General features: G+C 35.4%; 2 protein-coding genes across 2 annotated transcripts; both read left to right on the plus strand.

Annotated features, from left to right (window-relative positions):
- Window positions 1–133: 133 nt before the first annotated feature.
- Window positions 134–752, plus strand: Tsp_10957 (C-type lectin subunit B). Its single transcript, XM_003380931.1, has 4 exons — window positions 134–244; window positions 340–418; window positions 480–561; window positions 632–752. The coding sequence occupies exons 1-4, from the start codon at window positions 134–136 to the stop codon at window positions 750–752; spliced, it is 393 nt and encodes a 130-aa protein (XP_003380979.1).
- Window positions 753–1,881: 1,129 nt separating this feature from the next.
- On the plus strand, window positions 1,882–17,227 carry Tsp_10958 (putative GCC2 and GCC3). Its single transcript, XM_003380932.1, has 59 exons — window positions 1,882–1,927; window positions 2,468–2,595; window positions 2,660–2,762; window positions 2,830–2,928; window positions 2,999–3,355; window positions 3,424–3,572; window positions 3,629–3,830; window positions 3,892–4,031; window positions 4,132–4,300; window positions 4,364–4,546; window positions 4,613–4,798; window positions 4,934–5,113; window positions 5,174–5,467; window positions 5,536–5,834; window positions 5,894–6,038; window positions 6,363–6,554; window positions 6,624–6,803; window positions 6,867–7,055; window positions 7,142–7,342; window positions 7,420–7,560; window positions 7,626–7,732; window positions 7,787–8,014; window positions 8,056–8,238; window positions 8,306–8,594; window positions 8,684–8,817; window positions 8,900–9,004; window positions 9,086–9,164; window positions 9,203–9,292; window positions 9,354–9,559; window positions 9,638–9,834; window positions 9,929–10,110; window positions 10,222–10,392; window positions 10,461–10,625; window positions 10,693–10,890; window positions 10,958–11,093; window positions 11,161–11,303; window positions 11,383–11,583; window positions 11,648–11,768; window positions 11,835–11,941; window positions 12,012–12,157; window positions 12,202–12,308; window positions 12,530–12,616; window positions 12,700–12,824; window positions 12,889–13,002; window positions 13,069–13,375; window positions 13,504–13,761; window positions 13,812–14,274; window positions 14,375–14,514; window positions 14,581–14,717; window positions 14,786–14,936; window positions 15,020–15,348; window positions 15,395–15,574; window positions 15,638–15,799; window positions 15,861–16,022; window positions 16,097–16,231; window positions 16,283–16,649; window positions 16,708–16,937; window positions 17,013–17,117; window positions 17,172–17,227. Exons 1-59 carry the CDS (start codon window positions 1,882–1,884, stop codon window positions 17,225–17,227), a joined length of 10,386 nt encoding a protein of 3,461 aa, XP_003380980.1.
- The last annotated feature ends 331 nt before the right edge of the window (window positions 17,228–17,558 follow it).

A 17,558-nucleotide genomic window follows, 5' to 3' on the forward strand; every position in this document is an offset into this window, starting at 1 on the left:
GGCAACTCATTCATCCGGCTATTCATTTGCGATGAAACTTTTTTCCATCTTTACCACCATGCTTTATGCATAATTTTGCATAAATTAGCAGTTCATAAGAGGAATAAAAATTTCCATTTATTACTTTATCCTAATGCTCTCGTTTACTATTGTTTTCTCTACTGTTTTTTCATTTCATTTTCTTGCAACAACTTTGTGTGTTGAATTCAAACAACAACAGCGAATCAAACGATTAAGAGATGAGGTATCTTTTATTATTATTAGTAGTATTATTATTTATTAATATTTTTGAAAAATTTATTAAAATTTAAATTACCATTAATTTTTTTATTATTCAAGGATGAACCAGCGATAGTGTTGGCTGATGATCAACAGACCAAATATCTCCAACGAGATATCAAACTCATATGTCCAGAAGGTAAAGTTGTCATTAATTTGTTGTTTCATTATTAAGTTTAATAATGAATGCTTTTGTTCAGATTGGAAATTGAATGGTTTGACATGTTATCGTGTATATACACAACCTCGATCATGGTCTCAGGCTCTTTCTTTATGCTCAAGGTAAGTTTAATAGTAATAATAATTATTATTTGTTTGTTTGTTTTATTAAATATTTCTTTTTTCTGTTTAGATATGGAAGTCAGTTGGCTCGTATTTTGACAGTGGAAGAAAATGATTTTGTTTATCACTTGGCTCGTGCTCAACTGAAACAATCCGATCACAAAGAATTCTGGATTGGTAAGAAGATATGAAAATACGATTTATCATTCTAATAATAATTTTGAACCATAACCGTGTGCAATAATTTTTTTCCACAGTTAATTAGTCCATTATATAGCATTTTTAATATTTTTCCTTTTCAACAATATTAAATAAGTGAAAAATGAAATGCATATTGATTGTTGTAGGAATTCATTTATTTTCTCTTGTTTTTCTTCCACCACTTTTATTATCTCATCTTTGACCACTGAGTGAGTGATGTTTGAAATCAAGTAAGTTACCATGACCTTATGGGAAACTTGCTTTCTTGTGGTATAGTTTATTGCAGACTAATACTACTAGTACTACTGTTAGAGTTTTGCATATTTGGCTTGACTGGAATGAAAGGTTAAAAGGACAATTGAAATGCTTGGGCTTCAATTGGCAATCTTTTTTTTATCAATATGAGGTTGAAAATTATCTTCCACATTTGATGCATTCGACAGATTCCATTTTCAAATGGAAAATTTCCATCTATTTTTTGTCTTACTTTTTCTTTTCAAACCCCATCACGTTCGACGAATGTTTCCGATATGCTAATTTTATTATTGTTCAATTTCAGTTGACTGTAGTTTCAAAAATTTTTAAATTTTCCATTTTTAAAAAACATCATTACAAAATTTCATTGTTGTCAATTTCCGTTGAACATAAATTCTCTTCACTAATGACAGTGCAATATTTCAAAGATGTCATTTATTAATGACAAACAAATGGATATCTTTATTTATTTGTTATTTATTTTCATAAACGTTTTTAATTGTTGTCTGTTTTCCTTTTTGTCACACCATTTTGAAGTCGTTTCGCAATATTCACTTCCAATTATTGAAAGTTCAAGGTAAACTCGTGGCCAATATAGGCTGTATCAAATTTCTTTAACACGTGATCGTTTGTTTTCTTTTGCCATGTAAAATATGCTTCAACTGACTTTCAATTTGTTAAATGATATGTTTAAAAAAACCTTTTTTTTTATAACATTGATATATTTCAGTGGATATATTCAATTTATAATAATTATCGTAATAAATTCGGTGATGTGTATGATTATTATTCTAAATTTAATAAAAAAAATTATGGGGAGAGAAAAAAAAATTTTTTTAATGTATATATTATATTGTATACATGATGGAAGGTCAATTTGATCAATGTCCTTTGCAAGTCAACTGCAGAAGTTAGATAGTGATTAATCAGCCACAGCTAATAATCTAGTTTGGACAAGATATTTTATAGGCGTTTGAACTCTTCTTCAACTGCTTATCATTGCGACACATTAACTCTGATAGAACAAATATAGTTCAAATGATTCATAAACTAAGAATCTTTACAAAAGTTTTTTTTTCTTGAATTAATTTATTAATTTATTTATTTATTATATCAGCTAATTATTTTATTGGATAATATTAATAATCTTTTTTTAAATTTTTTGATGAAATCAATTTGATCATGTTAAAATGAAAATTTCTGATTTATAAATGTATCATTTTAGATAATCAGATTTGAAAATCTGATTATCGTGAAAGTCCAATTGAAACGCTGATAAAATTGTCCACGTGAACATTTTCTACAATTACCCCAATATTGATTGTTGTTTCAATTTTTCAATTCTTGTTCTTGTTGATGCTATGTATATACAGTTGAATTTTGTACGATTGAATTTGATGAATTTTATTTGTTTAATTTATTTATTTGCATATTTTTGATGGTCTTTCAGGTGAATTCAATTTACCTCTGAAAAATCGATCGTCCAATTTTCTTTGGTCAAACAATGAACCGACGTCCAAGTATGGCGGCTTTTGGCACCTCGGACAGCCGGATCTCACGGTTGGGAGTTGTGTTGCCGTATGTGAATTATCATTTATTAATTAATAAATTATTTAAAATTTAAAAAAATGTTTTTTTTCAGTCATCAATTGCAAAAGCAAACGATAATGATCACTCTGCTTGGCACTTGACTGCTTGCAATCATCTTTATCCGTTCGTTTGTCAGCTTCAAGCTTGCGTAGAAGGTGGAAACGAAAAATTCAAAACAAAAAAGTATACATATGTATATACCTATATATATTTCATATTCAGGAATGATGTTCTGTCATAATGGCAAATGCATAAGCAAAAATGGTAAATGTGATGGTTTTGACGATTGTGGCGATTTGAGTGATGAAATGAATTGTCGAGGTATATGTAGTATAATTTATCGAAAATTATATATATATGTATGATTGTTCTATAAAAAAAAATGATTCAGCAAGCCAAGGCAATGCGTTGTGCATACGTTACGCGAAAGGTGATAGCGGTATTGTGGAATCGCCAAACTTTCCTGCTGAATACAAGTCAAATTTGAATTGTCAGTGGACAATTGAAGTAGCTGCCAATGCTAAAATACGTCTGGAGTTTGAATCGTTCCAAACGGAACCATATTACGACATTGTTACACTGTTGGACGGCGGTCCTGTGGAAAATACGAGCGTTGTAGTTGACCATATATCTGGAAATGTTGATCCTTCGAAATTGATTTTCCTCTCGTCGACCAATAGGATGGCAGTTAAATTCAGATCCGACGCTTCGGTCAATTTCAAAGGCTTCAAAGCCAACTGGAGATTAGGTATATTACAATATTGTTGATATCAATTGTCAATTATTATTTCATATAATTTGAACTATTTATTCCAGTTACGTTTGATTGCGGTGGTCGATTGAAAGCGCATCCAAATGAACAGACGATCAACTCACCAAATTATCCACAAAATTATCCAAATGGTGCAGAATGTTTGTGGATTATTGAAGCTACAGGAAATCAGCTAATTTCCATAACTGTGCGTGTATTGGAATTTGATTTACAAAATTATTTATTTATTTATTTATTTATTATTTATAGATCAATGATGTTGAATTGGAAAATGGAAAAGATATGCTGATAATTTATGACGGTGAACATAGCACTTCGAGAGCTTTGTTTTCAACTTCCTCTGCTATTGACGAACCTCGAGTTGTCATTTCGACCAGAAATCGCGTTTCTGTCTACTTTTTCAGCAATTATTTAAATTCTGCCAGGGGATTTTCCATCTCTTATCGATTAGGTAGATAGACAATTTTGCTTTTTCTGATTTTTATTTTAAAATTTATTCCAATAATAAACAGGCTGTGACAATACCATGCAAGGAACATCTGGCTTCATCACTTCTCCAGGCAATAATGCTGTTGATTATCACGGTGATCACCTTTGCACTTTTACTGTCAATCCAACTCAACAAGTTATGCCGCCTAGACCTGTGACTTTGGTAATTAATCATTTCACTGGAAATGCGGAAACTTTTCTACAAGTAATAATGAGATAATAATTTCAACGGTTTTTCTTTTATAAAATTATTTCATATTCAGATTTTTGATGGTATGGACAATCGTGGCCATCAATTGTATCCAAAGGGAAAAGAAGGCAGTGTATTGAAATCGGGCGGAACTTTGATTTCTGAGACAGGACATTTCTTTTTGCTTTTCAAAGAGACACCATTAGACAGTACAGTAAACTGGAACATTACATATTCATTAAGTATGGAAATTTACATTTGAAAAATCATTCATAATTATTTTCAATTTTACCTTTTTTTTGAAGATTGTCCACCACTTACTTTGTCGAAAGATGTGCTTTTGTCGAGCACTAGTACAGCGTACGGAACGAAAGTGAACATTTCTTGCCCGTATGGAAGTGAATTTATTAATGGAATTGGATCATCCACAGAGTTGACTTGTCTTCTTGGAGGGCAGTGGAGTCAAAATTTTATACCCAGATGTCAACGTATGCTTTAATTGAAAAGTTCAATTTTTGTTCTTTTTACAAAATAAAATTGATCTTATACTTTAGCAATCTATTGTCCAATCATGCCTGTACCTGCCGAAAATGGATTCGTTGCTGCAGCAACGAATGTAACATATATGGGAAAAGTTTCCATCAAATGTTACAGGGGACATGCATTTTCAAGTGGTCTCGATGTGGAGGAAATAGATTGCAATGAAGATGGAACATGGTCTAAAATTCCACAATGCAAAGGTAGAACATTTTGTTTATTTTAAATTTTGTTTCATTGGCTATTTATTGATATAGTATGATTAATTTTTTAAGAAAAAAATTTACACTTTACTTTACAATTCTTACGCATGTCTGTAATAACTGCGTGTAATTTAGCACTGGTCTGCCCCGAGTTGCCAGAATTTGTCAATGGTAACAGAACAATTTTACGAGGTGACGGTCGAAGTTATGGTACAATTTATAAATATCGATGCTTCTCCGGATCATACATGGAAGGCGCTGATACGGTGCTTTGTGAAATGGATGGCTGGTCTTCTCCTGAACCTGTTTGCAAAAGTATAAATTAATGGAACATTTTGATATTGAAGTGATAAATAATTAAGCGTTGGTTTTAAGAATTAAGCTGTGAACCAATCTCATATACGGGAAATGTTTTACTGAAAACAGACGCTTTAAAAATTTATTCCGGCGACGTTACACCAGTCGAGTGTCGGCCAGGTTACAAAATGGTCGGAAAAGGGGAAATCATTTGTCAAGATAATCAGCAGTTTACTGAACTGCCAGTCTGCGAAGATATCGACGAGTGTCGCTTAGATGGAATGTTCGATTGTTCGTCTTTGACGACAACTTGCAAAAATCTTCAAGGTGGATATGCTTGTGAATGTCTGGAAGGATATGAACCTAAATTGGGTAAGTTCAATATTAGACATGTCTACTGATGAATGTGTGAAATCTTTTTTTTCATTGTGCCCTTTTAGAATGCAACTCTACATCTGAGCTTATCAAATCAATGGCCATTCCCTCAGATTCAATAATAAGTGAAAGTGAAACATGGAAATATCCTGCCAAGAACATTGCCACTTCCGGCTGGTGTGGAAAACTGCCAGAACCGGGTGCTAACAGTATCAGTATTGTATTGGATGAACCTAGAATTATCGAAGCTGTAATAATTAAAAAAATCAGCGACAACACATTAGCACAAGTGATGGCGATTTCATTGAAATATAGTCTGCACTCTACGCATCCTCTTAAGCAATATGTTGATAATGATGGTTCTGTAAGATGGAATATTTCTTTTCTGTTGCAGAATATTTAATTTATTGCTCATTTATTTAGAAAATTTTGTTGAAATCAAATGGTGGCATTATTATGCTTCCTGAGCCAATTGAAGCAGAGGCAGTTAAAATAACAATTGAGGAATACAAATCTGCTCCTTGCATGATAATGGAGCTTCAAGGCTGCAGACGAACATCATGCACTGGTAAAAGTGTTTTTCTTTCTCTTCGAATTGCTTATTATTTTTTACCTTCATTAAATTGGAAATATTTTATTCATTCTGTACAAAATCTATTTTTTTATGTTGTAAAAGTTTCTAATTAACTGTCATTTTTTATTTAAAAAACAAAGAGAACAGAAATGTGAATAGCATATTTTTTTTGAAAAAATTCTGCATTTTATTTTGTGCGGGAGGGGGGGGTTATTTATTTTAATTAGATAATTGACTTTGTTTAGCAGCACATAGATTAGAAATTGGCTTTATTATGATCGATCGATTTGTTCAAATTCGTTGATTTATTTATTTTAGATATCAATGAATGTCTAATTGACAAAGGAGGATGTGAGCATTTGTGCATTAATCGACCCGGCAAATATGAATGTTCATGTCACCCGGGATACGAGTTGTTCACGAAAAATGGACAAAATGATATGTACGTGCATCCAAAAGAATCCGGAACTCGTCTTGGTGATGTTTTTGGACTGAATAAATCTTGCATTCGTAAATATGCGTTTTTTTCAAATAATTAATCATTATTATTCTATTTTGTTATAATATTTTCGATTTTAGCTCGTACATGCAATTCATTGATACCACCAGAAAACGGTGATATAGTTTCAACTGCGACGAAGTTTTCATATCCAATTGTTGTTGAATTTGTCTGCAATTTTGGATTTCAGCTTCACGGATCACAGTTTTTGCAATGCATGAGCGACGGTCATTGGAATGCTTCGGTTCCTGTTTGCTCACGTAAATTTGCATAATAATCACTCACGCGAAGTGTAAATCAAGAATTTGTTGCTTTCCTTTTAGCCGCAAAATGTGCAAACTTTGAAAATGATACGGAAATTGGACTTCACCTTTATCCGGGTAGTCAGTTAATTAATTTTGGAGAAAATGTCACCATCACCTGCGCACAGGACACTCGTCCAAATGGTCCAACTGCATTCAGCCATTTTCGTCAGTGTCTTTTCAGTCCTGATTCAGATGGTCCAGACTACCGTTTGGCAGGCCTTCCACCAACTTGTGAATGTAAATAAATTTTTTGTTTGCTCTGTATTATTTTGTTTAATTGAAAAATTCAATAGTGGTGGACTGCGGTGAGCCTGAATTTTTACCTGCCAGCATTTATAAAAATTTCGACGAAGTGCAATCATTCAAATTTGGCAGCAATTTTTTGTTCACATGCAGAAAACCATTTTTTGTCTCTGGCTCCAGCAACGCTGGTGATCACATTGTACGTTGCCTGGCAGATGGATCTTGGGATTTTGGTGATTTGCACTGCGACGGTATAACAGGAATCTTTTCGTTACAAATGATTTTAGCCTATTTTTAACGTTTTGCTATTATTGTTTTTTTTTTCAAGGCACCGTATGCCCAGACCCAGGCATATTGCAGGATGGTGATGTGATCATCGATTCTGTAGAAGAGGGCAACATTGCTCGGTTTACTTGTCGTAAACCAGGTTATATGCCATACCCAATTTCTGCCATGCAATGCATTATTGGTAATTTTGTCATACTGTAAATTTCACAATGCGGCGGATAGTGAGTGTGTATGGATTGTTTGTAGGTGCGAAATGTCCAAAAACAGAAGAACTTGGCATCTCTAGTGGAGTTGTTCCTGATACAGCGTTTGCAGCAAACACGGAAACCCCAATTAGAGGATACGAGCCACATGTAAGAATGTTTCTGTACAAATCGTAAAACATCTTTCCAATTGTTTCCATTTAGAAAGCTAGAATGAGTCGCGGAGGATGGTGTGGATCACCCGACGCTTTCATGTTCTTATCGGTTGATCTTCAACACGTCTATACGATAACGACTTTAAGATTAGCCGGTGTTGGTGGGAGTGGTGCCATCCGTGGTCACGTGACAAAGTTCCAATTGTTTTACAAAAGTCTTTTCAATCAAAACTTTGACACTTATCCAGAGGTGTGGAATAGTAGCTTTGCGATATTGGTTTTTCCTGTTCACCAAACTAAACAAGTGTTTTTTAACAGGAGTTTGAAATGCCGCCGGGAAATCATAATAAAATGTACGTTTTTCAATTGAAAGAGTTCATCCGTGCCAGGTATATTTTGATTGGAATTTTGGAATTTGACAATAATCCTTGCTTGCGATTTGACTTACTTGGTTGCTCAATGCCATTGTTTCAAAATCCGGAGATCCATTCTGAATTTATGGTATTCATTTGTATTTATGGGCTGTTTTAATTTTTGAGCTTATGATTTTGTGAAATTATTTGTTCAGTTCGGCTGGAATGATTCATTGCCAATTTGTCGAGACAGTGAGCCGCCGACATTTACTGACTGTCCAATGGAACCCTTGTACGCTCCAATTGATGCAAATGGACAGATGCAACCAATAGAGATACCAATTCCTAATGCAATAGATAATTCTGGATCAATAGCATGGATAAAAACGGAACCCCCAGAGATGCAGAATTTTCACGTTCTTACGAAAGATACTAATGTCACCTACACTGCTTTTGATGCGGCTGGTAATTGGGCGCAGTGTTCAATTGAACTCAAAGTGCCAGGTAAAATAGTAGTGGCAACAGTAGTTTTCTTTTTCATATTTTTCAGATTGATACGATTGAACTTAATTAATATGTAAATTTTTCTCCAGACAATCGTCCTCCTGTTCTTGTTTGTCCTGAATCATACATAGTTGAAGTACCGAAGGATGTTCCAGGTATGCAAATGATTTTCAACAGGTCTTCTGTTGATCTCATGATCGACGACGCTTCTGATACTGTTAAAGTAAGAGAATGGTTGTTAGTCAATTCTATTTTTTTTTGTTTACTTTTCGAACATGCTGTAAGTAAACGTTTAATTAATTAAGCTGACATTTTCACCCGGAGAAATTTATTTGAAATTGAAACAACATATCACGGTGAAAGTTACAGCTGAAGATGATTTTGGCAATGAAGCATCGTGCAGATTTCAAGTTTTATTGGATAGTAAAACGAAATTGTTCTTTGTTGAATGAAATTGAAATATATGTATATATATAATTCGCTATATTTAGCTCCTCGATGTGACGAAAGCAATCTTCTATTGCCTCCCGGAGTGGAAAAGACGTGCAGCTCATTTAAATCAGGCATCAAGTGTACCATTTCTTGTATAGATGGTTATCAGTTTTTAGAATCGGATTCAAGCAAGAAATTATATTCTTGTGAAGCCGATGAAAAATGGACGCCGGGTATTATTGCTCCAGCGTGTGTACCAATAGGTAGTATTTTTAGAGATGTGAATAATTTGAATTTGAAAAGGGGGAATTTTGTATTTGATTTCAGCTGATGAACCGGCTAAATATCAGCTGAAAGTTAGCGTCTCTTATCCAATAGCGACGACTATACCTGAAAGTTGTTTGAATGATTACAAAAGCTCACTGACATCTGTCAGTCAACAAATTGATACTGTACTTTCGCAGAGATGCTCGGCAAGTGTTCAAGCGTTTGTGCGAATTGTCGAGGTGGATTTTTTTGCCGAAGTCAAACGAGTGAGTAGAATTTTCAGAATTTATTGCTGCTTTTCAAATGTGTACTGAATAATGATTGATTGATTGATTATTTTTCAGGTAGTTGGCAATTATACCATACAAGTATTGCCGACTGTTTTGGATGAAGTGTTTTACAATTTGTGTGGTATGACTTTGGCTACGATGTTCGATCTTCATTTTCCGAGTGCTACAGAAGCAGTGTTACCACTGCTTGAGATCAAAGGAGAGAACGGCTGCCCTGTTTTGAAAGCAACGAACACAACAATTGACAAAGGGTTCTCCTGTTCTCCAGGGGAAATTTTGCAAAAAACTGAAAATGCATTGCCGGGATGCTGTAAATTGAACTTTTTATTTGATGTCAAATTTTAGCTTGAAAAAAAATATTTCTTTCACAGATCCTTGTCCAATGGGAACGTGGCTTTACAATGGTACTTGTCGACCGTGTGAAAATGGCACTTATCAAGATTTGAATGGTCAGATAAACTGCAAACGATGTCCAGCTGGAACGTACACTTTGCACGAAGGTGCTACAATGGTCGACCATTGTCAACGTAAGAATGTTGAAAATTGTTTTTTTTTCTTATTTTTGTGCGTTCTTTTCTTTCGTGTTTGAATAAATGATAAGTAATATGTGTAAAATGATTTATCCATGTGTGTTTCAGCTGTTTGTGACAACGGAATGTTCAGTGAAAGTGGCATTGTGCCATGTCAGCAGTGTCCAAAGGATACTTACAGTAGTCCAAATAAGGAAGGAGGATATCGCAAATGCGAATCATGTCCTAAAAATACCTTCACCAATGATGTCGGCGCCTCGGATATATCAATGTGCAAAGGTTCATTTTTTGAGTTTTCATCATTGAAAGTGTTATTTCTTTCTGTTAGTGTTTTTCTCTTTTTACAGAATCTTGTCCTGGAGGTTATTTTTCTTTTTCTGGTCTGCAACCTTGTTCGCCGTGTCCGAAAAATTTCTACCAACCTGAAAGAGGTCAGTCGGCTTGCATTGAATGTCCAAAAGACAGATATACAGAAAACAGTGGGGCAGTTTTGGAAAATGAATGCTTGGAAGGTTGTTAGTTTTGGAACAATTTTCAAAATTATCATCACTGACAATTAGCATATTGACTTGATTTTAGCCAATTACACTGATTTGGTCTATTGTCGAAATGGAGCCGTTTCGGAAGTTGTAGAGCACGTAGCAGTTTGCCAATGTTTACCCGGTTATACGGGCATTCATTGTGAACAGCTCATAGATCCATGCTTAGCTCAGCCTTGTTTCAACAATGGCCGTTGTGTAACAAATGGAGTGAGATATGAATGCGAATGCCCCGAAAGTAATTGAACAATTAATTAATTAATTATTTGAGAGAAATAGGGAAAAAATGTGAACAAACAATTTAGAATATTCTGGTGAACGTTGTGAATTTTCGGAAAACGAATGTCAAGATGTTGTTTGTGATAACGGAGGCATTTGCCAAGATTTGCCCGGCATTGGCACGACGAAATGTCTCTGTCGAACAGGATTTTATGGAGAACGGTAAAGCATATGAATGGTTTTTTCTTTTTTAAATCTATTTTATGAATTCAATTTTTAACTATTTAAGCTGCGAATTTATGGTGAATTTGTGCGAAAAACAAGGCAGTGAGCTCTGCCTGAATGGAGCTACTTGTCTTCCTTTACAACTGAATCGCTACATGTGCATTTGTGCTGCAGGATGGACCGGTCGCAACTGTGATATTAATATTGGTAAATTGGATATTATTTATTTGTTTTTTTTTAATTTTTAATGACACTAGAAAAACTGAATCCATTATTGTTTTTGCAGATGATTGTGCCGGACAGCCTTGTGCGGTGAATGCAACTTGTCATGATGAAATTAACGATTTTCGTTGTGATTGTCCGCCCGGATTTAGCGGCAAGCGGTGCCATATAAAGCAAGACCTCTGCTCAGACAATCCGTGTGTCAATGGGAGATGTATAGATAGGAATTTTTATTATCAATGCGTATGCGAATCTGGATGGACAGGTTTGTTTGTTATAAGTGGAATAATTTTTCTTTTAATTTAATTTAATTATTTTATTTCATTCAGGAAAAAACTGTGAACAAGAAATTGATAATTGTGCCAGTAATCCATGCTTAAATGGTGCTACATGTACGAAACAGTTCAACAGTTATGAATGCGAATGCGCAGACGGTTATGAAGGTTCGAGGTTAGCTGAAAATCCATTAATTGATCGAACTTGCACATTGATAATTTTCTTATCTTTATTATCTAGATGTCAACATCAGGTAGATCATTGTGCTAAGGAGCCATGCTTGAACGGTGCTTTGTGTGTAAATAAAGGTGCTAACTATTCTTGCATTTGCAAAAATGGCTTTGAAGGTTTTATTTTTTATTATCAGATATGAAGAGTTGTGTTTACAATTTCAATTACACTTGTTATTAATTAAAGGGATGCTGTGCGAAAGAGCAGTCAAGGAATGTTCGATGGATCATCATTGCGGAATTGGCAGTGAACAGTGCATCGAATTGACCAATGGCTTTGCATGCAAATGTCGACCTGGTTTTACTGGACGTTTGTGTGATGTAATTTTTAAAGTATTTTAATTGAACCGTTTGTTTTGGAAATTTATCCAATTTAGGTTGAAATTGACGAATGTGAAGATAATCCTTGTTTAAACGGTGGCACATGTACAGATGACGTAAGCAGCTTTAAATGTGCTTGCCCCGCTGGTTGGACTGGTTCAAGGTAATAGCGGTTGTTATTTATTTATTTAGAATTTAAAGTGATTAATTTTTAAATTATTTCATTTCAACACAGTCATTCCATTGAATAAGTTGTGAAAAATTTGCCAACTGTTGTATTGAACAGTATTATTTATTTTTTGTATAAATTTTCGAGCAGCTCAGAGATTTTACTGAAATTTGATTATATTCATTTTTTTATTTTGATTATTATTTCTGAAATAGGTGCGAAGTTTCTGCGAATTATTGCGATCGCCAACCATGTCAAAACAATGGTCAATGCGTGAATCTCGGAAAAGATTACTTTTGCTTGTAAGTTACCGAATAAAACAATAATCAGTAGAGACAAGTTTGAAAATAATCATTCATCTTTCTTTTATTCACTTCATTTGTAGATGTCCAAAAGGGTTTGATGGAAAAAGCTGTGAAATCGATTCAGCGACATGTTTCACTGATGCATGCCTCAACGGAGGCGAATGTATCGACAATGGACATGAAATTGCTTGCAAATGTCCTCCTGGTGGGATATTTTTTTAAAATCTTAAATAGTATTTATAAGAATATCATTTATTTTTTTAATAAAGGGTTCTTTGGTTCGGGATGCCAGTATCAACAGAAACTGTGCTCTGAGAATACTTGTCAAAACGGTGGCACTTGCGCAGAAAGTGAAGTTTCGATTGTATGCATTTGTCCAGCAGGTTGTATTTATATATATATTTTTGTTGATGTAATATTTTCATTTTACATCAGTACGATGAATTTAGGGTTTACTGGTCTTTACTGTGAGAACGATATTGACGACTGTGCTACGTCTCCTTGTCCACCTGGATCTACTTGTATTGATATGCCCAATGGACATATTTGTCAATGCATGTTCAACAAAACTGGAATCAACTGTGATAAAACAGTCGATAGTGACTTTGAATTGCGTTTCTACGATCCAATTCTACCGTCATTTGCTTCTCTGGATCTTCCATTTCCTTTTTCATCTGAAGTAATGACTTTGGCATTATGGGTTCGCTTCGATCATCCTGGTCAATCTGCAACTTTCCTTACTATTTATTCAGGCGGGTAATTCAGAGTAGTTTATTTCTTATTATTTTTTTTAAATTATAAATGTTCATGCTTTTTGTTGTCAATTGTTGCTGTGCTGTTGTGTAAATTTAAATAAATTAAATAATTGTTTTTTTGAATTGTAGCTTGTTTAATAAAGAAGAAACTGCGGAAGAGTTGTTAGTGGTCAGTAGCAGTGGAGTGGAAATGAAATTTCCAAATGAACACTCAAAAAGTGTTCTGTTGAACTTTCCGCAGCAGCACAGAGTGGACGATGGAAATTGGAACAATGTCGTTTTCCAGTGGGATTCTACAATGGGAATTTATACATTGTATTGGAATTCAATACGTGTTGCAACAATAAAAGATCAAAGCAAGACGAAACACTTGAATACTAGGTACGGGTATTTATAAGTTTTACTTTATTAATTATAAATTTTAATTATTATTGTAGTGCTTGGGTTAAACTTGGTACACCGAACGGTCATAAACGAGGCGAATCGAAATTTGTTGGATCAATAAGTCGTTTGAACATATGGAATCGTACCCTGAGTTTTGAAAAGGAAATTCCTCGGCTGGCTCAAAATTGCCGTTCTTCGGACGACATGCTGGCCAATTTGGTATTGCGATGGACAGGCTTCAATCGTCTAAGCGGTAAAGTGGACCGTGTGGCACCTTCCACATGTGGCCAGGCGCTTTGTCAGCGCAGTATTGACGTTAAACTCTGTGATCCGTCGAAGATGTTGGACAAAAATGCACCAAAAGTGCACGGCTGTCCGGAATATATTAACAAACAATCTGAAGAGCGATCGAGCAAAGTTGAATGGCCTGAACCGAGTTTCACTGACGAATTGTCTTTGGAACGAATCGAACGGAACATCAAACCCGGCACCGTTCTCGGTCAAGGATTATACCATGTAAGTATTACTGAATTACAGAATAAAATTTATCTTCTTTTTCTTCTTCTTCTTCTTATTATTCTAATTCTTTTTTGTGATTGGTAAACAAATTTTTCAGGTAATCTATGCTGCATACGATAAAGCTGGCAATGTTGCCCAGTGTATGTTTGATCTTCGTGTGCAAGAATCATTCTGTCCAACGTTGGCAGATCCAAAGAATGGATTGAGTTATTGTCTTAATTGGGGACCAGATATGAAGTAAATTTTTATTTTACATCGTTTGGATTGATATTTTCTTTTTGTTGTAAATTTTGCCTGTTGCAGATTCGAAGCTTGTACTGTTCGTTGTCAAGAAGGTTATGAATTTTCTGAAGTCACACCTGAATTTTACACCTGCGGTTACGATGGATTTTGGAGGCCTCGTTATAGTATTGGCGAATTTCGTTACCCTGATTGTTCCCGTAATTATTATTAAAAAAAGATTATTTTAATATCGGGATATTATTCGTTTAATTTATCAAAATTTCAGCTACGTCTCCGTCAGTTCGAATTGTCAGCGTTCAGTTGGACTATCCGTCATCATCGGTGGCTTGCAGTAAAGCGAATCGTGCAACTTTGGAATCGAGCATTCGCAAACGTTTCATAACGATGAACGCTGTGTGGAATCTTTGCGAAGCCAGGTAAAGCCGACAACAAATCAACTATTGTAAATATTTTTACAAAAAAAGCCGATCTTATTTGTGGAATTTTTGTTTGGCTTTAGGAATAGCAATGAAATTGGATGTCCAAGTTTAAATGTGACCGTTTCTTGCATGGGCAGAGCTTCAGCGTCGACATTTCAAAAACGCCAAGTGAAAGCATCCGATGTATACAGGGTGGATTTGTCGTTCGTTGCCAACCGAGATCCAGTGCGCCATCGTCATTCCGACATAAGAGCCAACATTATTGATACACTGAAGGATGATATTGTCAAAGAAAACGGTTTTGATTTTTCTTCCGTTTTGCCTAGTGGAACTCCGGATTTGCGTTCTTTGAAAATATCCGATGATTTCCACTGTCCTATTGGTCAAGTCAATCGAAACGACGTGTGCGGTAAGAGTGATAGCAAAATGAAATAAATTTATCCAATTGCATGCAGCACGCTTCTACTTTTCAGTACCTTGTGCAATGGGATCATTTTTCAACATTACAACATTGAAGTGCCAACTATGTCCAATTGGTATGTATCAAAATCAAGTGGGACAGCTTGCATGTGAAGCTTGCCCTGCGGGCCACACGACCACCGGCTTTGCTAGCAGTCAGAGAACTGATTGCAAAGGTTTCTTGTTTGTTTGTTTGCTTGTTTGATTTATTCATTTATTATTTGATTATTAAATTTTAGAATCCTGCCCGGCCGGTCATTTTTACAACTTGAAAAAAGAAAACTGCGAACCGTGCGGTTATGGATTTTATCAGCCTTCAGCTGGTTCATTCCAATGCATACATTGTGATCTTGGAAAGTCAACTTACGATACGGTATCGACTTCAAAACAGCAATGCAGTGGTGAGATTTGGACGTTTTTTTCAATTCAATTCAATAAACAAATCAATCAATTTGTGTTTAGATATCTGTCCGGATGGTATGCAATTGTCGGCCGGTGGAGACTGTCAACCTTGCCCAATGGCCACTTATCGTCGACGAAATGAAAATGACCATTGTGAGTCTTGTCCTGCGGGTTTGACCACAGAAGGCAAAGGCTCGATTTCGATTGAACAGTGCAATTTACGTAATAATATCGCAATGCAGGCATTCTGCAATTGGTGGTGTATTGTAAAAACAAAAGGATATTTCCATTTTCAGCTTTATGCTTGGAAGGTCAATATTTGGACGAATCGACCAAAAAATGTTTCCCATGCGAGAAGGGATTTTATCAAGATCAAAAGATGCAAAGACAGTGTCTCGCTTGCCCGAAAGATCACACCACCGCTGACATTGGTAACTGTTTATTTGTTTGTTTGTTTGTTTAATTTTTGTTTAAAAATGCAGGTGCGTCACAAAAATCTGAATGCTATTCTACGAATCAGTGCGAAACTTTGGAGCACAACTGCCACTGGCACGCGGTGTGTTTGGATTTACCGGGCGAAGCGTTCGAATGCCAATGCCAACCTGGCTACCGTGGGAATGGAACTTTCTGCGAAGATTCTTGCATCAATTTTTGCACCAACGATGCAGTGTGTAAAAAGTCAGACAACGGTGATCCGTTCTGCCAGTGCAAAGACACGTTCACCGGCACCCACTGCGAAGTGCGCTACATGCCCAGTCAGCAGCGTATAGCTTACATTGCCGGCGGCGTGGGAGGCGTGGTCGGTGTTATTGTGCTCATCATGATTGTCATTTGGATGATCTACTTCAGGTACATACATCGTCGTATATACATTGTTGTTGTTGTTTTTTATTTAACCTCTTTCAAGATTCCGTTCACGAGATAAATTGGCCGAATCAATGGAAAAATTGCCAAACGGAAATGGAGCTGCATCTTCAGACGAAAAGAGCATAGCAGAGATGGCCGGAAATACAGCGGCGCCAAATTTCACCTACGGTCGAACTTATAGCGAAGATTCCCACGCGCCTACATTCTATTACGAAGATGATGACGACTATGGAGTGAAAACGATGTACATAGGAGAAGGTTTCGATGAAAGTATGCCGCTGACAAAAAAACCGACAACGAACGTGATTCATTCAAACACGATAATAATTAATTAAAATTTTTCAGATGATAACGGTAGTCGCATAGGAAACGACGTGGAAACAAACAACGAAGCGGTTTTCGAACGTCTTCAAAGGATCAACAAACACGTTTACAAACCCAAATATCAAGGTTTATTTGGATCGTTTGATTTTTTTTTATTTTTTTCAATAATTCACCATTTAGAAAGTATCAGTGACACTGAATCGATGCGCAAAGTTGACACTGGAATAGATCTGTAGTACTTACTACCAACAAGCAAACATCAATCATTTTTCATTTTATCATCATCATCATCATCATCATGTACAGGTTTTTATTGTTAAATTAATTATTTGATTTGTGCCATTTATCATTTTCACACACATCACCACCACTACCACCTATACTGTTTGTTACTACTGCTGCTGCTGCTGCTGCTGCTGCTAATACACTGTAACTTTCTTCTTATTCGGATAATTTTTAATAAATTTTCAATTTTACAGCAACTACTTTATACAAAGCGACATATTTTCAAAATATGGGCATAAAAATGACGAAACATTTTTAAAACATTAATAAATATCACATTGT

Source organism: Trichinella spiralis (assembly GCF_000181795.1).
Source record: "Trichinella spiralis strain ISS 195 chromosome Unknown Scfld2, whole genome shotgun sequence".
Classification (NCBI taxonomy): Eukaryota; Metazoa; Nematoda; class Enoplea; order Trichinellida; family Trichinellidae; genus Trichinella; species Trichinella spiralis.

Bases quoted from the DNA above. Each gene is read 5' to 3' on its own strand.
- Tsp_10957 (XM_003380931.1), top strand. From the start codon at position 134: ATGCTCTCGTTTACTATTGTTTTCTCTACTGTTTTTTCATTTCATTTT. The intron at 419-479 runs GTAAAGTTGTCA...GCTTTTGTTCAG, and splicing joins CAAACTCATATGTCCAGAAG to ATTGGAAATTGAATGGTTTG. The intron at 562-631 runs GTAAGTTTAATA...TTTTCTGTTTAG, and splicing joins GCTCTTTCTTTATGCTCAAG to ATATGGAAGTCAGTTGGCTC.
- Tsp_10958 (XM_003380932.1), top strand. From the start codon at position 1,882: ATGGAAGGTCAATTTGATCAATGTCCTTTGCAAGTCAACTGCAGAA. The intron at 4,547-4,612 runs GTATGCTTTAAT...CTTATACTTTAG, and splicing joins TTTTATACCCAGATGTCAAC to CAATCTATTGTCCAATCATG. The intron at 7,733-7,786 runs GTAAGAATGTTT...GTTTCCATTTAG, and splicing joins TTAGAGGATACGAGCCACAT to AAAGCTAGAATGAGTCGCGG.